Source organism: Falco biarmicus, chromosome 7 (assembly GCF_023638135.1).
Source record: "Falco biarmicus isolate bFalBia1 chromosome 7, bFalBia1.pri, whole genome shotgun sequence".
Taxonomy (NCBI): domain Eukaryota; kingdom Metazoa; phylum Chordata; class Aves; order Falconiformes; family Falconidae; genus Falco; species Falco biarmicus.
In genome coordinates, this window is record NC_079294.1 from 2,922,075 (window position 1) to 2,949,163 (window position 27,089).

Below are 27,089 nucleotides of genomic sequence, written 5' to 3' on the forward strand. Positions count from 1 at the left end.
CAACAGCTATAGAATCTATTGAAGCAGAAGTCAACAATGGATCTAAGATGAAGTTAACTCACTTTATTCTGCCTTCATCAAATCCATCTACACCACCAAACTTTCAGGAGATTCTATTTATGAGACAATCCACTATGATCAAGCAGCAACATAAAAAACATTAAAAACCTTCCTAGCTGAAAGCTGCTCTAGGAGAGAAGCAGCTGGAGAGGGGGCGAAGGCAGATGAGAGCTGAGGTCCAGCAGCTAACCTTCATGAAAGCTCACAGACTGCAAGTGTGTTATTAGAACACATAAAGCAATTTTGTAAGTGAACACTTAAATTAGATGATGTCACACAATTAAAGTCTTCTCCATGCTTCCAAAATCCTACTGTCTTCAGAAGCTTAAGCACCATGTTGAGGAAACCAACAGCTCTGAGGAAACCTCTTCGTCAGTTCCATAAAGGCACTTTCCAGTCCCGACTGTAATGAGTTTGTGCCTTTGCAGCTCAACACTACTGCCTCTTTTCTTCCTTATATTTTTGCACGAAAGGCTGCACTTACACAGAAATTATAAACAGTTCTGAAGTCTGTGATGAAGGTGACAGATATCTATAGCTCTCAAGCTGCAGAAGCACCTGAGGCATATTTTAAGCCTCTTACGTCATCTGGTGTCCACCGACATAGATCACAGAAAGACCACAGAGAATGAGGTTACTCAAAGACTCACATATTTCCATATTAAGCAGTACCCACAGATTTATAACAGAAACACACTGTACAGAAACCCTCACGGCTATGTTCCTCCAGGTCTGTCTATTGTGAAAAGCAGGATTAGATCAGGATACTAATCCAAACTCACGTAGTTGCCTTCGATGAAAAAGCAGAGGCAAGCTAACAGCAAAAAGCCAGCGATGGACAGCTGAAGGTACACACTCAAAACTAACACTCAGTTCTCAGAAAGCCTTGCCAGAGAATACATATATACCAATAGTAAGAAAAACAAGGGTACATGAGAGACAACAGAGATGTGTTTTCCTATCAACTTTTGCCGGCCTTCTGGAGCTCTCAAGCCATCTTAGTCCTGCTCTGTACAGCTGCACATCACCATGAGAACATCTGAAGGATGGGAGCATCTCAGAACAGAATTCACAGCTCACTGACAGTGTACCCAACAGAAGAGGATTAGGTCAAGACGACTTGGGGCACAGGAGGCAATCACACCTGCAACGCCAGAGGAACTGGAGAATCTGCCTGCAATGTGGTTTCCAAGGCAACAAAGCAGCCTCTTATCATTATCACTTTCATTATTAGAGCAGAAGTGAAAGGTTACTGGGCTAATTCTAGATGCAGCAGCAACCAATACTCTATCAGTTGGATGCATCAGGCTCGTCAACATCCATTTTGACTGGCTTTAGGTTAGAGCCACTCACTTGTGTTTGAACATTAGCCCTAAACACAGCTAGAGTGATCAACAGATCGGGAAGGTGCACCAGGAGGCACTTCAGCTAGCGGGTCTCGTTCGAAATTTGGACCACTGAGAGCTAACTGCCCTAATTCTGATTAGGAGAACTATCATATACAAACAAATCTTCATGTCACAGAAGGACCAGCATTTATCCACCGTCTTAACTGATTTTTCATCCTGAAGAAACTTCAAATGCTCTAACAATTGTGCATTAGCAGTTTCTGCCTGAAGCACGGAAATTCACTGGAAGATACGCAACCTAGAATTCTCCCAAGGAGCCAAGCTTTGAAGAATGGGATAGCTTACGTGATTTTGGGAAAACAGCAGCTGAACATTACACTTTGAAGTCCTAGATCCCAATTAAAGGCAGGCTACCAACTGATTCTTAGCATCACCTACAGCCTCAGCCCTATGCCAATGCAGCAAGGCCACAGACAGCTTTGTTGGGCAACCCCAGCAGGGATATCCAAAGCTGCACCATCATTACTCTTGTGGCAGAACATATTCTGAATAGGCGTGGGCTATGGAAAAATCTCTAATGTCAAGCTCATTCTTTGAACCCATGTAAGCATCCAGTCTCTGATCTGAATCTATTACGCTGAAATAGCAACAAAATCACTCAAAAACTGTACATGTAGAGTGTTGTACCACTCAGCCCTTAAGTCATGCTGAGTCTGGATCTCCCCGTGAGATGGAAGACTTGAAGCAACTGTGTTGGATTGCATTTCAACAGGAAAAAGTCTGGTGGCAAAGCCAGAACAGACAAACATGATCTGTGTTCATGCAAGGAAAAATATTTTGTTTGCTGTGATGCACATAACTGAACCGATGCCCATTAAAACAAAGCCAGGTGAGACGGAAGCATCTCACAAAGCTACGTAACTGTCATCAGCCAGTAACATTTCACATGCAGGTCTGCTGCTGGGTAGCAGGAGTGTCAACAAACTGGCATCTGTGTCAATTTTTAAAGCCTCCCGCAAAGTTCCTTGGCAAACGCTGATTTTCTTCTTCCTCTGAGCTTCCACTGAACTGAAACTAAAGCCGCCTTTGTTCCACCATACCATCATGTCTCTGTCCATCCTGAAGTAGTCAATTACTATAAAGCCTAAAGGAAAAGTTCACATAGGCGAACAAGAGGTCACAGGCACTTCAGTGGCAATGAAGTGGAATTTTTTTTAAAAAATGTACTTACTGATTTTTAAAAAGATGTTAAAGTGTACATCTGCCTACTGCCAGATGCCAATAAAAATATCCATGACTTGGCCCTCAAACTACTTAGCAGTGTCCTGCTCACAACGTGACTTAGGACAAAGAGAATTTTATTTAAAAAAAAAATATCCGCAAACCAAACCGTAAGTAATAAACAAGCAAACTTACCAAATAAACAAAAAAATCCACACACAAAACAGTGGGAGAAATATTAAAGTAGAACACAAACCTCCCCCCCCAACCATAGGAGGTGGTAAACACAACACTGAGCTGTGTGTTCATTGCCTCCAGAGCCAGGCATGTTAACAATGCCCAACTTTGTAGAAGTAGTAACTTCCGTTACAAAAGGTGTAACTTCATCCTACAGAACAACTCTTTGGTATCTCCTGGCAAGCACAGGGAAAAAGGAAAAAAAAAAAGATGCAAATGGCAGAGAACCCAAGAGCCTAGAAGATTGAAACTGCCCCAAGATGCCGTATTCCACTTGTATTGCTGTATGCAATCGGCCAGTCCTATCGAGCAAGAAGCCAAAAGGTATTTACCGCTTTCATCATCACTTTAGCAAACAGCTACTTCAACTAGTTTTCACTGCATGGATGTTTCCTTGGAGACCACAACCCCACCACTTCCAGCAGTTCACCAAGGAGAGCCCGGAGGGCAGCTTCCAGCCCCCACACCGAGAACCTTACAGAAGAGCTGCTGAACCAACTCCCAGGCTTTTTGATGAGTCTTGAAATAAAAGGGGAATGTGGAAGACTGAGAAATATGCTAGTGTTATACCAGTATTTTAAAAGGTTGAAATAGGATGAGATATGTCAGTCTTGTCAGCCTGACATTGATTCCAGACAAAATAATGAAAAAGCTGATATAAGACTCAGTTAATAAAGGATTAAAGGAGGACAGTGTAATTACTGCCAATCAACATAGACTTTACAGGAAAATATAACTTGTCAAACTACCAACACTTTTTGGTGTGATTACAAGTTTGAACGCTAAAAGGTAACAATGTTGATGTAATATATTTTCAGGTGGTGTTTTACTTGGTGACAGAAAGCACAGTGATGCAGCGTTATCGTATCAGCTGATAGGTCTAAACTGCACCAGTAGATGAGAAGTCGGGCAGGAAGGTGCTACTGGGACTTGTTGTTGTTGTTGCAGTGCTACATGCAAATCAGGCTGCTGGCATGGAGATATCTCTGTCTGTCATGTTGACTAGTATCGCTTCGTTCTCCCCCTGAACTCCCACCTACTCTACCCATCTGTTGCCACCTTTCCTATACTTTGCCTGGAAGCGCCTTGGTGCAGGGATGGCCACCAGTCCCTGACTGGTACCAAGGACTCTAATCCTGACCTAAGCCCTGCCTGGCATGTCAGAGTCATTCTGCCAAACCTACTGCACTGCCATACTAGCCCGTCTGCTTAGATAACCTGTAATTTTTAGTTGTTCATTAAACCAGACATCTCTAAGAATTTTACCACAAGGCGGTCTTCCCTAGCATGGAGCTACTGCCTGTAACAGTTGTATGAGAACGATACTTAAACAGAAAGCTGTTCATGTAAAGCAGAGAGCTGAAAGTAAACATGGACAGCAAGAGCTCTGGCATTAAGAAATTTAGTCACTACACCAAAGTAATTCACACACCCGTAAGATCCCCATCTGCTGCTTTGACTTACTCTCAGCACACAGCAGTAGGTGGGGCAGGGGACAAGAGCAGAAGTGTACTTGGATATATTTTCCCAGACAACAGCTCTCACTCATACTTGGCCACAGAAGTCTATTGTCACTTTTAAGAAAGCTGTCAGGTTAGGAATACAGGGTTTTTTTCTCAAAAAGGCATCTTTTTCTCAAATGCTGTAGAGGTTACATAAGAAATACATTTGGCATTTATGCATTTAAACGTAATTCAAAAATGACAGTTTGGATACATAGAAGGATGAAGCAATTTAAGGCACTCAAGCTTAGATTAGTCTGTGTTAATAGGAAGACAGATGACTGGTTGTTCCCTCAGCCAAGACGGGGAACCTCACCCACGACCACCCAGCCAGGGTTAAAGTACTTCTGAGCTCAAGCAGAGATTTTTCCACTGTGATAGTGAACTACTATAAGCCTTGGCACAGGCTGACTAAAAAGGAAAGCATACTATCAGCAATGCAACTTTCAATACCTCTGAAATAAAATATTGAAAATTACAATGCTGCTGACCAACATAATGAACACAAGAAATCCTGAGTATTCCACAACTGCAACCTCATTTTCTAGTTCTCATCTTTCATGCTTCCACCTAATATTTACAGCTTCAACTCTCCTGGTTTCTACAACACATTAACATGTTTTTGAGCACAGATGCAAGAAACATTTTGAAAGCTGGAAGTGTAGGTACAGACTAAAATAAACAGAGTATTAAAATGATGCGTCACAAGCAGCCGCTGTATCAGGAAAATTAATTTAATATTTAAGTCAATAAAAGCCTTTACTGTGGAGTCCCAGCTATTCCAGTATGAGCTTCCACAACACTGTAGGAGCCAACACACCTCGCCTTAAGCGGGCTCAGCACAGCTCCGCGCAGAAAAGACTGATTTTGTTTTTCGAAAGTCCCATGATTACAGTTTCTGCCTTTTTTTGTTAATCTTGGCATACACACAACAAACAGCAAACACGTGTATTTTGGGGCTCAAATTCCCTAAAACGTGCAAGGCGAAAAAGCCAGGCTGTTTCCCAGCCACTAAGAAACAGGCAAACTGTGAGGAGGGCTGGAGAAGGGTTGAAGGCAGGTGTCTCCAGCAAAGCAGGGCCACACAAGAGTTCTGCAGTGTTGCCTGGCAGCAAATAATTATCTGCCAGTGTGCTGTTTCCACGTGCCAACAGCCAAAGCCCACACAGGCAGCAAGCACGGGAAAGTACATGCATCAGCTAAAGCTATAGGCTAGCTCCATTCTTTCCCCCAGGGAAAAAAAAGCAGAGAAGCTTTGGAGGCTAGCCTTTGGCTGAGCTCTTGCTACTACTGCACCAGCAAGGTCTATGAACCATGCACTCAAACCACAATGTCCAGGGAAACAAAAGTCCGGGAGATGCCAGAAATCCGTTATCAATCGAAGACAAGGCCGCTGCCATACTACATCAGCCATGCAAAACCAACAACAGTTCCACCCCAAAACAGCTGGGAAAACTGCAGTGAAGACTCTTATGAACAGGTTAGATAAATCCTGTCCAAAATGGTTTAGGCATAGTTGATAGTGCCTTAGGATGAGGTAAAGGGTCTTGCAACCTCTTGAGAAAGCTTTTAGCACTCCTTCCTTTCAGTGGTGGTCCTGTGATTACCTACGGGAAGGAAGGGACCACATCCTGACCTACCTGTCCATACACCATCCCTTGTCCTCCTCCAAGCTCCAAGATGTCTCCCCTGCACTGGGGTTAATTACAGAGCAACACAGACCCAGCTAAAAAAGACCCACCCTCAAAGTACGTGTCAGCTATAACCATCTCAGTCATGAACTGCCAGTGCGCCATACTCCCCCTCTTCCTTCCACCTCCCTTCCCACCTCCGCCTGCCCTTTAAGGCTCCCAAATGCCTGTGTGCTGTATGTGGTGGCAGCTGAGTTTTTTAATATGCACTTATTAAGATCCTAATTGAATCCCGCATTGCCTTGTATGCATCTTGCCAGCCGGAACACGAACAAGGCACCCTATAATTCAATTAGAAGGACCTGCAGCAAGCTGATCATTAGTCTGTCAAGTTGTTAACAAAAAGACATTTAGGAACAGGGGAGAAAATTAAACAAAAAGGAGAACTGTTAACAGCACCCCTCCCCAATTCATGCAGACAGTCCCATACATATACGTCAAATGTGGAATCTGCAATGCCCAAGCACCTGAATGACAGCTCACCGCATCACTTCAACAGTCCTTTCTCTTCTTTCGGACAACTTAAATAGAACCTCAGAAGTCGGAATTTGATTGTTTCTCATCAATCCTCCTCTGCTCAGATTCATGAGAAAAATACCACTAATATACATGACTACTGCAAACAAGGAAATCTCATTACCTGCCAAAACCCTGTTGACAGAGGAATGAGTGGCCAAGCCAGGCTGTCCCCGTTCATGGAAAATCCCAGCGTAAGGCAAGTACTCTGGCAGCAAGAAGCGTCTGCAAAACAAAGCAGGTAAGCTTACATGGAGAAAGACATCCCAGTATACTACAGCCCTGGACAGCAACTGCAATTGCTGGCATAGTTGTGTTTCCTCAAAGTAGACTATAGTAGAGGGAAGACTGGACTCCTCTGCTTAGCCAACCACCTCACTGCTTCAAACAACAGAATAGATCCTCCTCTGATCAACGTGCCTGTGAAGATCAGCATTAAACAAATCCTTTACTTCCCACAATAGCTTCCTAATCTCAAACCAGCATGTCATACTGAGAATCTCCAACCAGATTATTTTTTCCTCTTATTCTGCCTTCAGACCGTAGCCCTAACCTGCAGGTAAGAAGCACTAACATGCTGTCCTTCAAATGTCACAGGATGAGCTGATCATAACATGTCATCTCGGAGGTCCCAGAAATTGCAAATCCAGAATACAGCAGCCCCGTGCAAGAAAAGGAATCCCTCTGAAAGCACGAGAGTGCTGTACTGCAACGGGTACCTCCAGGATTTCCATACCCTTTTACAGGTAAAGCCTTACCTTGGGACAAAGCGCCCCAGCGATGGTGCAGACATACGGGCATTTCGGGGAGCTCGGTGCCTGGATCGGTCTCCATTGTCCCTTCAGCAAAAGAAAGAAAATTACTGTATATTAAAAATACTATGCAATAAAGCATTCTCCAAGAAAAGAAAACCCCAACAACATCACCTAGTCATCCAGCGTATGGCACAGATTTAATAGTTCTCTTGCATAAGTCATGTGCTTCTAATGTTCCAGATTGATACAATTTACTGTCCCAATGGCTCCTGACACTTTTGCATATGGGCAGCCTAATATCCACTGTCTTCACTGTTTGACAACGTCTCAAAAGTATCAACAAAACCACAGAGAGTAAATGAATCTGTATCAGCACCTGAGCAAATAAATGAGAAACCTTAGAATTTGGACCAGGAGAGCAAAAGCAAGCACAGCATAGTCCTGCTGAGAACTTTCTGTTAGTCACATTTGTTAAGTTTCACTTTTTCATTCCATTAATGCGAACAAAAGAGCATAATCTGCAGACTATTATTTTGCGCTCCTTCTCTCAAGGTCCAGTTTAAGCACCATCACAATTTAAGATAATCTCACTTTTCACAAGCTTTCCCAGTGAAGTCAGAAACGTTAGATGGTATTAGACGAAACCATACCTCCTCAGAAACCTCTAATTCTATTTCACAATAAATGTCTGAGCCTTAGGGAAGGAGGAGAAAGGGTCTAACAACTCCTGCCCTACAGCAGACACAGGGAAAGTCTTCTTTCCCAGGGTGGCAGTGCAACACTGAACAGGTTACCCGGAGAGGTCACAGAGCTGCTGTCCTTGGAAGTCTCAAGACAGGAGCCAGACAAAGCCATGACTGACCCAGTCTGATTTTGGCAATAACAACACTACAACAAGCAGGAGGGCAAACCAGAGGACCGTCAGAGTCCCCAGCAAACAAAATTCCTGATATTGCATTCATAGGTCACAAGAGGACCTGTAATTATACAGCATTAAAAGTGCAAGGAAAATAGTGAGTATTGGTGACTGAAGTTCTGAAACAGACCTCTGTAGTGCCTTACTCTCCACTCAGAAATTCACTCTGTGTGACCTTGTGCAAGTAGCAAGTCTGTTCTTCCCGGATTCCAGATCCCCATCTGTAACTGCAGCTCTACTTGTCCCCTTCCCAGGCAGTTGTGGGGATAATATTACTTGCAGAGGCTTAGAATCACTAGGAAACTAAATATTCCTTATGCAACACTAGCAGCACATTCCTAACCCACTCCAGCAAGCTGTGCAATTTCTAATTTTTTTTTTTTTGCTTTGCTTTTTTAAAGTCAGTGAGCAAGAAATGTGGGCTGAGAAGAAAGTCCATTACATGGCTCTTTCCCACACACTTGAGGAACCAGTAACACGAAAACAGAGGTTGTTCTGCAAAGCTCGTTAGCATTTCAAGCTATTTCACCAAAACCAAATCGAAATCCAAGCTCAAAGCTTCCATTTCTCCTGCTGCAGACGCAGCATTTGCAGTTCACAGCCAAAACCGCACCTCGCCCTGAGGTTTCTGTGCAACCAGCAGGATTCCTGAAATCAGCAATGTAAAAGCTGATGCTGTTCTTTTCTCTGAGGCCTCCAACCTATTAAGATGCAGATCAATAACAGAAGGGATCCTGCGTACTCAGAGTGCTGACATATCAACTTTTCCTGCTAAAGAGAAAAGGCCAAAAGGGAAAAAGAAGTGGATGTTCCAGATCCTGCCACACACAGTAAGAGCTATTTAAAGTCAGGCAAGAAATACACTTTTTAAATGTCCGTGTATCAGTTTTTGAAATGATACTGATACGCAGCCCTGAGAGAAATGCAGCAAAACAGTCTTCAGCGTTGGCATTTGCTATGCACATGACTAGAATTAGAAGATGCTTTCGAAAGGGACGAATACCAGCAAGAGGAAGAGCAGCAGGACTGCACCCTGCAGAACTCTCCAGCTGAAGACACTCTCTGCAGCAGGTTTCAAAAGGAATGAGGAATTAGGTCCAGCAAACAAAAGAAAATAAAAGGTGCAGTCATCCCACAGTCCAAATCAAGAGAACTAAAGCAACTAATTGCTTGAGGTTTTTAAAATGCCACTAGTCAATATTCTTAGCATCCACAAAAACATTCTAGGACACAAATTTTCTAATCAATGAAACTTTCCGATGCAAGAACTCCATCCTGTACTGTCCTATTCACCATGCATAGAACCCTCCCCAACACAAAAAGCCTACAGGGAAAAAACAGAGCCTGGACTCATCTTTGGTTTTCACCATGACAGACACAGCCTCTACTGATTCCAGAGACAGCAATCTATTTTTAACATCCCCTTATAAAAAAGGAAATAAATTTAAAATATACCACACCCACTGCCCTATAACACAAACAGCAGAATTGGGAATGAGAAACAGTGACTATCCTTTGAGAATGCTAAAATTCCTATTTACTGTCATGGAAGCATAAGATATATTCATCTTTAGCACAGGGCAGTGTCTTTTAACATTACTCTGAATCACTAATTTACAGAGTCATTTATATCTATACTCCCATGCTCAACTACATGGAAGTGTGTTTTTTAGGCATCTAGTGCTGAAAAGCTAGACAGCTGATATTACCCTGGTACCAGCTGAAGATTATTTCTGCACCCTCTAAAAAGGAAAATAAAAACCCCAACCTACAGATCAGTGAAGATGGGTGGCACTTTGTGTTATTTCTGTACCACACACAGCCTCTGCTGACAGAGGGAGGAGAGCAGATGTTAGCACTGCTGCAGTGCCAGCGTGAAGCACTCCAGCAAGAGATGAAAAGTTTCCAAAGTTCTCTAAAGTACTGGTGAAGATCTAATGCTCTACTTTCTATTTAGTGTCAACTACCTACAGGCTCATTAGCTAATTATTTGCATTGGATAGTTTAATTACCATAACCTGCAAAAGTGGATCACTCAGAGTGTGCCTCTCTACATAAAAAAGCCTCTTCTGTAAAGCAACTCAATAACCTTGCAAAAGTAAATGAAGCAAATTTGCACCACAGCAAGTGCTCTAACAGGGCTAAAAGGTCATCCTGCAATGCCCTTTGTTTTAAGTGTACCAGCAAAGTTGAACAGCACAGGGAAACTTCTGCAGGGAAAAAATAATAATGAAGCAACTAAGCAAGCCATTGAGCAAGATGCAGAGAAAGAATCAGAAATAATCAGCAGGTAAGGTGACAAGGGAGACTTAATACTATAATTATTAACAGACTAATTTGTCTCAGGAGGAAAACTGCAAGAACCAACAAATGGTCAAAACAACTCTAAGGGTCTGGCTCAAAATCCAGGTTATTCATAATTTGTTCAGATACCAGTGTGGGACAAATCAAAACAGCGATATGGAGAATAAGAGTTGGTAGGGGAAAAACAGCATTAACACTAACACAGAACAGCGCAGGAGAAGAAAGGTGTTCCCAAACATTCAGGTGATTTATGGACACTTAAACTTTCATCCTTCTTATGCCTATTATCCTAAACTGGATAAGACAGTCAAATCTCCCTGGATTTTTCTGCTCTTGTTTTGTTTGCTTGTTGAGAGAAGAGTTGACCAATGTAAATATAATGGAGCGACAACACCAGCTTTGAACACAGAGATGGAGATGCAAAACTTTGCATCCTACAGTTTGGAGAAAAAGGCATTTTTTTCATCCAGTAACTTGGCTACCACATTAGTAACCAAGTGGATACAGAATATAGTCAAGACTGTCAGAAAGTAAAACAGCTATGTTCTGCTTTTCTATCTTGGCAAGAATTCTCTTTAATATTTAGAGATTGTTGTATCAGGAAGTGAAATTAAACACACAGCATGGGATTTCTAAGGCAATCTGTTGGTCTAACTGTTCTCATTGTAGTCAATATTAAAACTCCCACTGACCACACTGCCAACAGAATTAGGTCAACAATGACCATTTTGAAAAGTCATTTAATTACCAGAGCCAGCACCAGTAAGCCATGCAAGTTTGTAAGAATCAAATTATATCAGACCAAGCCAATTGTTCCCTATTTTCAGCATTTTATCGTGTTTCATGCAAGCCAATTTAAAATGCTAAATCAATTTCTATTGCAGAGGTTAGACACTTACGTACAATAGAAATGCTAAATAATTGGTTAAGTGGCATCTACTAATACCCTTAAGGGCTGGCACTGGATTCAGTTGTACCATCTTGATGTAACATTAACAAACAGTAACATTTTCTTGGTACTTCAAACATTAACTATCTCCACTTACTTGCTATCAGCTTTAAGACTGCAGGAGGTTACTTCAGAGGAGCTAGCACAGAGGGCAGGAATCACACAAAGCAAGAAGGGCTGGAGTAGCACAAAGATCATATCAGGAGCTCAGGGGAGATTATCAAAAATCGCAAACTTACTTTGTGTTAGAGACTGGTCAAGTCTGACCCCAGGTCCTCTAAAGAGGGTACCCTGCAGGATGTCATATTAAACTCACCATACTAAAGAAGAAACAGATCCTGAAATCTTGCACTTCACAGAATTTACTGCTGATTTACATGAAAACAGATGACATCCTGTGAAGGGCACACTCAAGAGCTGCATAGGACTCCAAGACACAGTGTGTAGAATGCTTTACAAAGGGTACAGAAGTAGCACAGAGGTGGTGAGGGAAACATTATGTTTGCTGGTGATTCTAAGAACGTCAATCACTCTCCAGCACCATCCTGGTGGGTAAGGGACATACAGTGGGAACACTATGACCCAAAGTTAACTCCTAGCTTTACAAGTGAAGGAGCAGCAAATACCGGAAGGTATTAAAACCTTAGTTTTCCTTCTGTCTGATCCTGTAAGATCCTGGGCACCTCCTACAAACGAAGTTAGGAAAAACTAGGAGCATTTCTAGGAAATAAGCCTCTCAAAATAGAGGTGTAGACATGAAATAAAATAAAATCTTGACATTCTGAATATTTCAGTGAAATACAGGTATACTAGAAGACAAAATGAAAAGTCACACTGCAAGATGATCGTAGCTCTCCAGAAACACACAGTAGCTGGAATAACACCTCCTGGATCAGCAGGATTAGTCTCAATCAAAAAACATAGAGGTTCCATCCAGTATATGCTACCTTACTCATAGTCCTTCAGACTTGGAGAAGTTGTAAGCTCAACCCAGGAAAAGGGGACCACCCTACTTATGGCTCTGAGGACAGGGCATGTCACCTAAAACCAGGATCGTGTCTAAGAGAAAAGATTCAAGACAGCTGACTTATCTCCGAGCAGAGACGTTTTTCCACAAGTAGCTACAAATAAGCAAGCCAGTAGCACTGGTCTTATCAAAAAGCGTACAAGCACTGACATCCACAGACATTAAAATGAAAAAATAACCAGATTTAAAAAGAATATACATAATCTGGTAAAAATGAAAGGTATAAAAATAAATTTAACTAACCATCTTTGAAGGATATGACCATTACCGAAGGAGAAGTACTTAAGGCAGAACTGAAGGAGACAACAAGAAACAAGAAATTTTAGGCCAAAAGAAGCATCTGCTACACAAAAAGCCTTTCCTGAACTAAATGTATTAGGACCGTAGAGCAAACTTCCAAGTATAACATCGGACGCCAAAAAAACTGAATAAAAATATTAGAGAAACTGCAAAGACCAATGCTGCCCAGCTGGAGAGACAGGAGCTAGGAAGAATAGATTTTTAACATAGCTACTTAATAAAACAATTGATGAAGAAGTTGAATAAGTCACCCAAGACATGGTGCCTTTCCATCTTCCTATGTTCTTTCAAAAGGCTAAACCACCAGTCTTTCACTAGCAGCTTTTTCAAAGGAACACCAGGGAAAGCTTATGTATATTTATCCGCTAAAACTTCCTATAAAACAGCGGACTGTTGAGTTACTAATGGCTCTCCTGACCAGAGGGAAACAAACTGCCAGCCTTGATTACCTCTCAGAGGGCTGTTCAGGGGGAAATTTATTTACAAGATTGAAAACGGCACTTCAGAAGATCATGTGTTTCAGAGAAGCATCACATAAGAAAGGATTTATTACCTGGTCAAGAGAAACAGCTGTACTTGCCCATTAAAGGCCAAGGATTAATTGCTTCAGAACCAAAATGAAGCACTGACTCTTATCCAGGCACAGTATCCAGTTGTCCCTAATTACCTCACCGTGTGGTGGGCTCACCAATGGATGATACGTTTTAGAGTAAGACTGATTCACTCCACTGCAGTGGATCACTAGAAAATCAGAAACATCAGAGGCCAGACTAAGGTAGCAAATCCCTACTCCCCAGCCTAGACATGGCACCTGGGTACTAAAGAAACCACTGTACTCAGTATTTTATGAAAAATGAGGACATCCAGCATTGCAACTACCCTTCCTTTGAGACCCCTTAATTAGCCATTTTCAACCATTCATGTGAGCACAACTAGGGAAAACATCACTAAGGCTACTTCTAATCACTTGAAAACCTCACAACTGGTACTCATTGAGCACAATTTGTAGTGCAAACATGGAAACAGCTGCTCCATCAGGCTTCCATACAGGAATAAAGAGCCAAAAGTAAGCACCAGCTTTTTCAACTATACTGCACTGTCATGCTACTGGTCTTCCAAGCAAAAACTGCACAAACACCACTCATCTGTTAGACCTACAGGCTTGAAGAATGTTAACCACTGCCTTCTCTGCATGGCCAGCAACAAACTAGTAACAGCTTGCTTCCTGATCACTCTCATTAACACCAGACATCACCTACCAAGTGACCTAGTTTGACTTAAAAGAGTTTCACAGACACAAAATAAAAGGAAAACAAAGATCACAGTTCAGAAATAGCAGAAAAACTCCGATGTACCATCCTGCCATCAAAACTGTTTCTACAAGCCCAGGCAACCAACAGGACGGAATATGATGTGAGCTTCTCTGGCAACTGTCAGCTTTCAAAAGGCACTCATTCTTTCACCGCCCTGCTGTGAAGACACTTGCCTTGCTGGAATGTGACTTAACGGTGAATACAACATTATGCTGCAAAGGTTAGCAATATCCTGCAGAACCGCTGCAAGGAAACGGTCACTGCCTGTCACTGCATCCAGGCAGCATTATTAGACATTAAGACCAAGATAAGGGGAATATAAAAGACTGTCACAAAAGATAAAGATAAAAAGAATAGGGAAAATGAAGCTGCAGGCTACTAGAGTAGATCACAAGCCGAGCTAAGAATCTCACTAATCCTTGAAAAATGAAGTTCAAAGAGTAGATTCAATATCATTTCCATTCATCCAGGACTTGTTAGCATTCTTAGCCTGCAACTGTGTTTAAGATGATGAATATAATTAACATAAATTGCTATGTATCAGGAAGCAACATCCCAGTGTTAACTGCTCACAAACCTACGAGAGGTGGGGAAAATACCAACAGAAAGTGACCACCAAGTTCCACAGAATTCAGGTCTGCCTTGAAAGCCAGTTTTTAGAAGGTCCATCTTCATCCAAAACAACGATGCAGAGCCATGTGATCCAAAAAAACAGAGGCAGAGGAAACAGCATCAAAACCACAGATAAAGGGGTTCTGGGAAGAAAACAACAAAAGCAGGTACGTACAACAAACAGCAATCCTGCTTTTAATATCTTTATCTGAACTCAAACAGAAAACTGCTAACAAGAATATTATTTGTAGCTGCTCAAGTAAGAGAGAGAGATAACAAAGTGTCCCATCCAGGACTTCCAGAAAGAAACTGCTACTTTTTCTGCAGTACACGGATGTGACATGGATCCTAAAAATCCATTTCCATTGGCATTTAAATGACATTAAGAGCTCATATAGATTCTCATATACCTACCATGTCTTTTGTTAACCTCAAATGTAAACATCAGGATGGTAAGGAGAAAAATTGAAACACTCAGCCTAACTGCTTTTTAAAACCTTGTAGTTCAGATATGCATCCTTTCTACCACTATACCAAAAGGCCACCATTGATCAAGTAATCTCTCTTTTACCCACCTTTGTTACACCATATCAGAACTTAACAGCTGGCATCCCATCCATCCTCAGGTGTCAGCTTAAGCTATAGTCACCCTACAGAGTAAACCTCTTCCCTTATCTCTGGGATTCCCCCCGCACTGCTCTCTCCACAATGACAGAACTTGTCCTGCTGTTCTGGAGCTGTAGATCAGAAGCCCCATACACTTCAAGTCTCACAAAAAACTTCAGCCATTCTAATTTCTCCTTTCTTGTGCCAAGAAAACCCGGCTGCTCTTTGAAGAAGTTTCTTATGTAGAAGCTGAAGGTTGCCCCAGGAAGGAAAAAGTGCTGTGAAATACACAAATGCGCAGTGAACAGCTGGGGAGGAGGGCACGAAAGACCAAGACTGGCTGTACAGACTCCAGGTTCTACTCTTGTGCTCTTAATAGTTGGTGTGCTAAGAGAAAACAGCCTGCGTATTGTGAACCGATTGCATTTCTGCAGATTAGCGCTCCTGTCGCTTCGTGTCTCTAGCAAACAATGATAAAGAATCAGACTGAAAAGGTAGAGACTGTATTTAAACACATGCGTGGAATTCCTTCACAAGGGTATGGAAGACATTATTTCAGAAACTGGTAATCTCCAACCTCTCTCTCTTCTTACTCAGTATTTTCTAAAATCTCTGTCTCAGCCACTAACCAAACCACGTGCTTGTTCTCACCGTGACACACAATTCCCTCCCCAAAACCCATTTCCACCATTCTACTTGAGGAGCAACAGGGAGAACAGAATCCAAACCCAAACCTGCTCCCCCAGTGCACACTACTAAGTAACCCACACCTCCGCAGCCACTGCCTCCCCTGCTCCCCCAGTGCACAAGGCCAGGCACAATCGCTTCCTGCCCATTCCTAATTAATATTTTCAGGCCCCAATGCACAAGTCAATTTTCTTAAAGAAGCCAACAAGAAAAGATGCTTTAAATGAAGACATTCCAAAAGAAGGGTGATTGCCTAGATATCTGGCATGAATGTCTAATAGGCTGTGCGCTGTTTTGCCTTGATTCACAAAAAAAGTTAAACCAAAGTGCCAGCTTGAACCGGAGCACTGACCATGAACAAAACAGACTCAAACCAAATAAAATCATATTCAAGCAAACAGAAGCAAGGCTTACAGCTTTTGCACAGTGGCAGTCAGCTGGCGGGTCGTGATCTTAGAACCTTTTAAGGTGAGAAGCTATTGGAAGAACTTCGATTTGGCACTTCTTGCTGTGACAGTGTCAATAAAGCAGCCAAAAATGGCAGAAGACAGGCATGGTGGATACTCATATGTCCTACACACTTATCAGGAGACCCCTGCAAAATGCCTATCTAAGAAACCAAAAGTCTTGGTCCAGAACACACCTTAAATGAAAGGATTTTAAACTGACAAATACAGCCAAATAATGTCACCCTGAATCTTGTAAGTTTTCCCGTAAGTGATTCATCAACTCTGCAAAGCAAGAGCCTGCTTCCACAAAACCAGAATGCCCGTTACAGCCTCAGTAAAACAGTGCCTGCAGTACTCACGTTCTCTTCCCTGGGTGCTCAGTGGTGTCTCAAAAGAAACTGAAAAGATAAAGCACTAAAACAAGACTTCAGGCCTGTGAGGTAAAGCCCTTCTTGTTGCGGAGACACAATAAAGACCTTCCCAGTCTGTTACAAGGGCACAACTGAATGGATCCACCCCAGCACAGATCCTCTTGGGAGAAAGGAAAAAGGACAGGCTAGGAAGGGGAAAAGCTGCAGACATTAGAACAGCGTAATCTCCAGGCTCCTTCATATCTACATTCTACCAGGCAGCCCACTCTCAAAAGCAGACAAAGCAGTCAGCCACAGTCACACCTTTAGCCTTGGTTTGAAAGTCTTTACAGAACTGTAGTGAAGGATTTGAGCAAGGCTTTCAGACAGCGAGCTGTCCTATATATTTGCTTTTGAGTCTGACAGATAAAACGAACCTGTATTTGTGCATTTGTTCTCACACTTACTGCAGACAAAAAGGGACATTGAAGGCCAAGATTCATCTGCTTGTTGAAGAAGAAAAAAATAGTTTTGCTCTAAAAATCTAAATTTACTATGTGATCCAAACACAAAACACTCAAAAAAAAAAGACCCTGATTAAAAAGTTCAACATCTATGACTTGTCTATAAAGAATCTATTTTTACCAGTTATGCTGGGAGACTGAAGTGACATCATTCTCCATTCAGAGTCTTACCCCAGAATACAAGAAGCCTTTTCATTTTAGCTTAGCATTCTGCTAAAGCTAACCTTCAAGCCCACTCATATCAATCTATCTGTTAATAACCTAATATTACAAACTGTATATATATTAGAAACCAAATTAAATGCCTTCATGCAGACATGACCAAGTTTACAGTTGTCAGTTGTATTCAACAAGCAGTAAGATGACAACAGTGACAGGTTAAACACAGGCAGCACATGGAGAGAGATAACATCTTATTAGACCAAGTTACACAGGTATCGCTTGCGTCTCCCTCCTCCTCTGTCCATAAAAAAAGCTGGTGTAATAGAAGAATATTACTAATACTTAAAAAAACACGCTACTTCACATTCTTAGGCCAACACTACTGCTATCATAAACTACACGTATTTATGAATGAATTCAAATAAGATTCTGGAGAAACTGCATAAGGAAAATGACACCATTAGACTGACACACAAGAGGACAGGCTTTAGCTTAAATTCAGAAGCCATATGCACACAGTGCAGAGGCCAAATTTTTCACACCCCTTCTATATGATCAGGTAAGCAAAGCTGAAAAAAGACACAAAATTAATCTCAGAGAAGAAAAAGCCTCAGAACCCCACAGAAGATGGGGAAGGCTCATCTCCCAGGCACCCTGCACAAGCACAGGGCTCGCTCCTTGCCCAGAGCTCTATGTATAGTAAAACCAGCTGGCGTTTAATGCCCCTTACATCTTTCTCCCAGTCTCTAGGAAAATGAAAGAACAGAGAATATTCACCAATTACATTAACCAATTTAGAAATATAAAGCAGCAAGGCAATTTGCTATGGCTTTTGCATTAAAAAAATATTCACTGGATTCCAGGAGAAAAGCACGAGCTGCAGACAGCTAGACAACAGCAATTCCCTGTCCTGTGCCAGATTTGGAGAAGCAGGGGAGCCAAAGCATTTGGACCAGGGCAAGAAACACATGAAGAAATACAGGACTCTGCTCAGGTGAGCAAACAAAGGAGGTGGGATACAGGAGCCAAAAGGAGAGGCAAAACCTCTGTATAAGAGATTTAATGGTGAAGTGTCAGCAGAAGAAATCAAATGAATCGTGAGACAAGTTCCAGCTCTGAGGACACCTGCACAGCAGCTCCCTCTAATCAGCCAGGAGAAATAATGAAGCAGAGAAGGAAAAAAGACAGCATGTCTTCAGTGCACAGACCAGAATTCAACATGAAATATTCAACCAATAAATTCAACCACTGCACATTAAGGAATAAACACTTCTTTTTGCTCAGTATGAAATGAAAGACAACCTTAGCATGGCTGATTGAATTGCTTCCCTGACTGGGTGCTCTTACTATGCGAACATTATCTGCAGGGGAACACACTCCTCAGCAGGCATTTGCCTGGCTCTGGGAACGAACAACTTACCATCTTTTATTTTCCCAGCGGAACAAGCCGCCTCAGACAAATAAAATGGAATAACGGAAATATTAAGGTCTATGCTTGCAACGCTCCCACCTCACAAAATGAGCCCAGCAGCCACCATATTTCTGCTCTTCCAGACCACAAAGCTGACTGGGAAAAGCTACTAGACAGTGACTCTTCTGCATTATCTCCCCTCATTTACATCCTACACAAACAAGGCCACAATGACAGGGGAAGACATTCTCTCACTCTGCACTTCTGAATATTTAATTGCTGGAGCATGAAATGACAGCTTCACAGAACAACATTCTAAGGGGAAAAAAAAAGTCTACCACCACTTAAAAAGTCAGAAAGGGATAAATATCTTGCTTTCCTGAGAACAGCTAGTGTTAACAGTGTCCTTCATAAAGGGTCTTCACCCTGTCACAAAGGGCATGGAGCTTTAACAACATGCCGTCTCAAGTATATGCCACTGCAAGAGTAAAAGTGGAAGTTATGACAGTAGCAAAGTTGACAGCATCCTCTGCTGGCAGCAGCAATATAAAAACCCAGAGTTTTGAGGAGTTCACAACTCCCATCAAACACACTTCCCACCTACACTACCAATGTAGACAACTTCCATGACAATGCTCAGAATCATCCCATGTTTTAATCACAATACACACAAAGGGGGAAAAAATTCAGTGAAATATCTGAAGTACCCAGGCAAAATCCCACATTTATAAAAGGAAATGACTCAAGACAAACTAGAAAGGTCATATTCTTTTCTGCTAAAATGGATTTAATCTAAATTCCTGGGCTTTTGGTCCCCATGCCATCTAAAGAATTCATTACTATACTTCCATTCATCGGAAAGAGACCGCAATAAATTTGTTTGCTGGGATTACACCAGGTATCACTAGAAGTCCAAAAGCAGATGCTGGAGAGCAGACTTTAAAACAGGAGAACCACTCAGAAGGAAATATAGCGGCTTACAGGAGTCCTGCTCTTCTAAGGTTTGGATGTAGTCAGCCCTCACTTTGATACAAGAGGCCATGTGCTCTCCTTACAGGAAACTAAGCTTGAACTTAACACAGGTTCACAATCACCAAGTCTTCAAAACAAACCGCAAAAACAAACCACTCCACAAACTTCCGCTGATTTGACAAAATTGTACAGATTGTGCAAGCAGAAGTAACAGAACACGTCTGGCTCTCTCCTACAGCCCTAGACCAAAGAACTAAGTCCAGCAAAGCCTCTTAGTGGTTCCTGTTCTGTCTCAAGATCTGAAAGCTCTAATAAATTCTTGGCTCTCCATCTGTTCCATGGGAAAAAGATTCTCCTTTTCTTTAACTGGTTTTTTAAATCTGTTTGAGATAGCCTGATGTGTTGGAGGTAGCCTAAAACATCCTTCATTTTCGTAACAGAAATTACAAGACCCATTTGTAGCAATCACTGCTCTAATTATTAATTTAATCTGTTCCTACAGGAAGCCTCAGGTGTCTCTGGTAAACAGTAGCAAGCCACAATGCAGTCTTGTACTGACAACAGACTCAAGCAAGAGGGCAAGGCAGCATGCACACTTACTCAAAATCTTCAAATTCCAGATCATTTCCTTCTACAGACGGGCTTGAGTTCTCTGAAGTGGAAGAAGAGGAGGAGGAAGAGCGGAGGCGGTTTTGTTGGTATCGCATAGAGCGTTGTCGAATACTGTCCCTCCGGGAAAGATACTGGATCATCCTCTGAGCATAATATGCAGCAGGAGACAACCTGAGCAAGGGAGATATACAGTCACTTGTTACACATGTAGAGAGTGACAACCAGTCCTATTTTGCCTTTTGAGCTCCAAGTGCCAGGACAGTAACAGCATATCACAAAACTGGCTGTTGGCATTATATCTGTAAGATAGAGTAAATAAAGCAAGCAAGTAGAAGTAGTTTTCTCTTTATATGCTACACTCCCACGTGATTCCACTGTTGTGCAAACAGAAGCGCTACGCAGCACCTACAGACAAAAAGCTCACCCACAGCACAGAGAGGCTTACTTCTCCAGGCTCTTTGGAGGCAATAGTTTCATTTATTACCAGTTCACACAACTAACCCCAGCAAGCATCCCTGACAAGAATCAAGCCCACTCCCCATGTGAACTCCACTTGCAATACCAAACGGCAGCAGCATTCCAATAATCATTGAAAAAAAGGTGATGTTGACCATCAAGCAGAAGAAAAATAAATAAATAAAAAAAAAGTTAAACAGCTTCATTTAACTACTCTGTAATCCAAACTAGGGATTTCACATAGTGGCAATTTCATCAGATCCACTAGAGGTATGTTAAGAGGAGCAGCTAAAAGCCTCCCATCCCATCTGTAAGGAAAACCTTCCTCTGCAATTAACTCTTAACCCTCTCTTGCATCACTCTGCCTTTGTTTGCACCAGCTATCCTTGACGTGAGACAAAAACCATGCTCTCTTCTCCTACCCTGCATACATATACATCCACAGCTCCTAGCACATGCTTTCTGGGACACAGTTACTCAGTATGAAAGTCCAGACACATCAGATGCTTGAATAGTAATTTCTTCAGTGTTTTTTGGATTAGACTTGAAGTCTAATTTGAGGGGAGGTTCAAACAAACCCCACCCTCAGCCCCCAAGTAATCAGATACTAAGATGCCTATGCCTTTAACTTCTAGTTTCCTCCCTGCTGCTTCCCGTTGCATGCATGCATTTGATTTTGTTCTTTTTTATTCAAGTTACCAGACTGGTACTTCCCAGGGTCATGACAATACAATCTCATTTCCTGCAAAGGCACCGTGGGCAAGAGACCAATAACGGAGAGAGCAGCCTGAATTTTTAATCTACAAATGAAAGTGCGAACACCTTTAAACAAAGAAAAACAAAACAAAAAATCTCAAATGAACAGTGAATCTCAGGGAATAGTCTAGAGATGAAAACATACTCATTTGTAGTCACAAAGAGAGGTGGCCAGTGTGCCTTACAGGAATGCTACCCATCTTCAGAACAGAGTTTCAAGCTAAATTCATTTTACAGAGGACCTCGCTGTCAGCCATGAAGACTTTAAGGATATGTTTAACTTTATAGTGACCAATACCACACAGTTTCAGTGTTACATGACAACCAGCACCAAAATGCAACTCCACAATCACCTCTGATAATATGATTGTTAGAAGACTTTACTTTTCATCCCTTCCACAGCTGTGCTGATTCTGTGAGAATGTACTAGGAATAAGACTTGTTATATGGGTAAGTTTCACATCGACAGCAGCATAAGCAGCAAACAATCAGACTAGGTCTCAAAGTGCTCTGCTGCTATCCCTAAAGCCATATTTCAGTGGAAAACTACATTTAATAGTATTTCTAGAGACTGCTCTCTAGAGCAGCATGAAAGAAAAATGTACCAATTCTTCAAGGTACAGATTGTATTAATGTCGTTTTGGCTGCAGACACCCGTCGAGGACATTCAGTCTCCCATTCTGCCACACATTCAGGACATGCAAGTGAAAGAGAAGGTGACAAGAAAGAAGGAATTAGAGGTGTCCTGGTTTTGGCTGAAGCAAGAGTTAATTTTCATCTTAGCTGGTGCAGTGCTGTGTTTTGGATTTGCTGTGAGAATGCTGCCAGCACACTGATGGTTTTGGTTGTTGCTGGGTGATGTTTATACTAAGTCAGGGACTATTTCAGTTTCTCAGGCCCTGCCAGCAAGGGGCTGGGGGGGCACAAGAAACTGGGAAGGGACATGGCCAGGACAGCTGACCCCAACAGACCCAAGGGATATTCCATACTATAGAACATCATGCTGAATATATGAAGCTGGGGGAAGGAGGAGGAAGGGGGGCATCTGCAGCAATGGCATATCTTCCCATTAGGCGTGCTGGAGCCCCGCTGCCCGGGCAAAGGCTGAACACATGCCTGCCGATGGGGAGTGGGGAATGAATCCCTTGTTTTGCTTTGCTTCCGTGCGCTGCTTTTGCTTTACTTATTAAACTGTCTTTATCTCAACCCATGAGTTTTCTCAGTTTTACTCTTCTGATTCTCTCCCCAGTCCCAATGCGGGGGGAGTGAGCGAGCAGCTGTGTGGGGCTGAGTTGCTACTTGGGGTTAAACCATGACAAGAAGTCATGCAGATTGAAAGAGAGAGCATCTTCCCCAAGGTGAGCTCCCTGTACCCTACCAAGCAGCCATCACGATAGAAGCAAGTTTAGCAGACAGGCTACAGGCTCAGGGGTCTAAAAACTTAGTCAATAAGCAGCAAAAGGCTAAGGGGAACCACACACACAGTTTGTTTTGGATTCCTCCTGGATCTTTTATGCACTGTTTGATGAGTTAAAGCTGTTCACGCTTATATAACATAGGAGGCTTCGCTGTACAAACACAGCACTTCTCTCTACTTCCCTGAAGACTTAATAGCCCAAGTATAAAAAAGCAAGGCATTACAGCAGTGCACTCATAAATGAGGAGCTGTTCTCTTCTTCGGCCTTTTTCATAAGCCAAAGCCTCCGTGTATGCCTAAAAATAAATTTATGGCGTAATATGTGCACACAGATAAAGAAAGGAACATGGAAACAAGGCAACACTAGAAAGCATGAACAGTGGGCTCAGCAGTCCAGCAGTGTAATCACTGTAACCTTTTTTTTGCCAATATCACACCAAGGGAGAGTTGTACAGAAGGATGTGAAGAATGAGGTTTGCAGACATTAAGTCTTCTCAAATTATGCAGAAGAACAAAAAAGAGTAGGCAATAAAGACAGGCCGTAACAGATGACAAGATGCCAGGTTCACCTTCCTGACAGCATATGGTATGTAGAATGGATAGACTGTGAAAAAAACCTTCCAAAGACAAGACAAGACAAGAAGCTTAAGTCTGATACACAGAGAAAAGGGTGTGAGGGATAAAATACAAAAGGGCTAGGGGAGAAGTATTTAAAGCAACAGGCTAAAGAATTAGTATTTCCAGATGAGTGTGTGCAGGGCAAAAAAAGAAAATAATTGTATTTGCAGGCTGTATCTGTCTTCGGAACACAGTTTTGACACAAACCAGAACCAGCGTAAGAGACTTAGCTGTCCTGGAGGGAAGAGTAGGCTGCAAAGCAGCATCAGAAGCACTGGTTAACACTGAACACACCTCTTCATTCAGCTATTGAACACAACTCTAAAATCAGCCCCTGACCAAATTAGTCTGCCAGCTGGCTGAACACACACCAGTCACACACAGCAGGTTGCCTAGAGTCCTTATTTCTCACCTGTTCTTCTGACAAAGCAGTGGCAAAACACAAATAGAGGCTATCCAGTAATTTTGAAACCAAGTTTGCACCCACAGGACAGTAGGCTCTATGTAACACCACCACAGGAGCTACACTAACCTAGTCCCTGAGGTGACTGGACCCCATTTACTGGAGCAGATAGTTCAGAGGGGGAGAGCCCGTGCTGCCACATGCAACTGCCACAGAAGGCGGCACTGAGTGGGAGAAATGCTGCAGTGCAAAAACCAGAACCAAACAGCTTCTGCCTCATCCAACAACCACGTCGTCATGAGGCAGTCCATTCTCTAGGCATCCAGTGCTGCTGGTTGGCCAGTGAGAAGTAGAACTGAGGGAAATAAATGTTTTGCTAGCACTAGTACAGTTAAAGTATCTTGCTCTATATGGCATCACGAGTACTGACGAGCAAGCTACTACACAGTATTGTCCTCAGCTAGATACCCAAACCAGCTGGCCTTATTTATGGACAACATGAAAATCTTTACGTAAAGGCTGCTTCTCTTCACCCTCCCCCATTTTACTAACTTCTAAGTAAATAAATAAATAAAAAAAACAACATAAAAACAAGAACATCAATTGGAGAATGTTTAGTTCCAGTTCCCAAGACAGCCACAAGAACCAGTACATCTGCATCCAAGAGCACTATACTGCTGCACAGACCCCCAAGTTTCCTAACACTTCAGAAGAACCGACACCACTCACCAACCCTGCCTTGATGCCGATGGCCAGGACATTTACTGACATTATTACAGCTCACACCTCTAAACAGCAGACAGATTTGAAAGGGGTTACCCGATTGGTTCCATTAATTTCCTTGGTGGTACCTATGGTGGCATACATACCACCAATCCTTGAGCTGAAGGCAATGCTGGTAGCAGACACCAACTTCTTTGGTTGCTTCAATTCCACTTAAGCCTTCAACTCACAGGCAACGTTCAGCCTGAAGGTCTCTTTAACAGTAACTTTCTAGCAGCTTAGGTTTGGGTTTTTTTCTGGAGACGTACCTACCAAACACCCTTGTGATGCTTTCTATATGCAGTCTAGGAGCATCTTTGAGTATTTCTATTTAAAAAAATAATTTTATATATATATTTATTGGTGTTCTTTGTCGACAGCTTTATTTGATTCCTCTGCAGTTGTTTTCTGAGCTTAGTACATATGCAAACTGTGGAGAATGACAGAACCACCACACTGACCTTAGAGAAGTTCAGCAAGGCCACTGACAAAGACTGCTGCACTCTACATCAGAATACCAATTCTAAATCTGGGGGAACTTCAAAAAATATTCTTCCTGCCTCACTCCTGACCTAGGTTATTCAAATATAGCACCACTACAGACAAAACCAACACACACATACAATCTCTCAAAAATAAAACTCTTCAGATCATGTAGTTAGGAAAAAAAAGAAAAAAAAAGACTGCATTGGATACAGCCTCGACTTAAGGAGGCATATGTATTTTTACTATATATGTAAACACACATACCCAGACCTATGCAGAGGTATGTTTATTTTACCTGTTTCACTTTTCCACGTTGTTATTTTAGACTATCTGCAAGTGATACTTTTTGTTACAAACTTACAATGCTACAGAAACAACTAAAAATGCAGTAACACTCCTTTTCATCACATCCCCAGTTTCTAACAAGTTAAAGGGACAGTTTAAAAGATCCTGCTCGCCTAGCACACCAGTAAGGTTTATGGAGGAATGCTCTAACCTTGCCCCACTCAAACTTCCAGCTTATTCTAATTCACTATCTAAGAGGTGATGATGCCTGGATGTATTTAAAAGACATGTAGATGTGGCACTTAGGAACACAGTTTAGAGCTGGGCTTCACAGTGCCAGGTTAACGGTTGGACTCCATGTTCTTAAAGGTCTTGTCCAACCTAAACAATTCTATGCTCTGAAAAGGGCGGTGACACTTACAGGAACAAATCAGCCTTCTTAAAAGAGGTTTCAACACTGGATTTTTATTCCAAAGCTGCTTAAAAACTCAAACTACTACAGCTGCTACGGCAACCTAAACACATTTGAACTGTCACATGAAGATCACCGTATCAGTTCAAAATGGCTTCAAGTAGACAAATATTTTTGACAACGCTCCTTATGCTAGGAAATGACTCAGGCATTGATCTCTTTTCATACATTTTATTGAGTTTCGTCATAGCACAGATGTGACAGAATTAAAAGGAGGAATTCAGTAACCCAGGCAGGCCTCCTCCTTTTCTTTCTGAAAGGCAGCTCCCAGAGCCAGAGTCAGTTCTCACTGCTCAGTAAATCTGACTGCTTTGGATTACAAATTCCAGAAATAAGGAATGACGTACTTCCAGCCATTTAGCAACTTGTGGCATTCATAAGTTGACCTTCAGGTAGTAATACCTTTTAATTAACATTTGTAAAATATCATTTTCATCTTTCCAGGTAAATCAATCCCTTTACCTGTCATTTAATCAATTGCCATTTAGAAAGCTTTTTACATTTATCAGCATCAATCTGACATGCAGTTGCCCAGACCTTCTGCTGTCACCTGGGTTAGTTTCCCAATGACCTTACATAAAAGCAACACACTCCATCTTACTTTCAACTTGCTACAAACAGTTTTATTTACATCACTCCTGAGCCTTTGAATTACCTTCACAAAGCAACTGTCTTTGCAATACATGGAAAAAAAACCCTAACATAAGATTTCACCTCTGCAAGGCTTTATCTACAGAGATAGTTAGCAAGGAGTTATTTACCAGCATAATTGTACCATCTGGCCAGTTTGCAACATAGTCTTTTATTTCAGAACTTGTACTTAGAACATCATCTGTCCAAAAATGCAGATTTTGTGGTTAAAGACGTAAAAAAGGAGATTTAAAAAAATCCCACAAAATCAAACACAAC

The 27,089-nt window shown here is 42.0% G+C and overlaps 1 protein-coding gene across 1 annotated transcript in view; it reads right to left on the reverse strand.

The window, feature by feature from the left end:
• AMBRA1 (autophagy and beclin 1 regulator 1) overlaps positions 1-27,089 on the reverse strand; it is a 136,154-nt gene that overhangs the window by 74,160 nt on the left and 34,905 nt on the right. Inside the window, 3 exon segments of the mRNA XM_056346179.1 lie at positions 6,701-6,801; positions 7,335-7,415; positions 20,514-20,696. Of these exon segments, the coding sequence (XP_056202154.1) occupies positions 6,701-6,801; positions 7,335-7,415; positions 20,514-20,696 (365 nt within the window).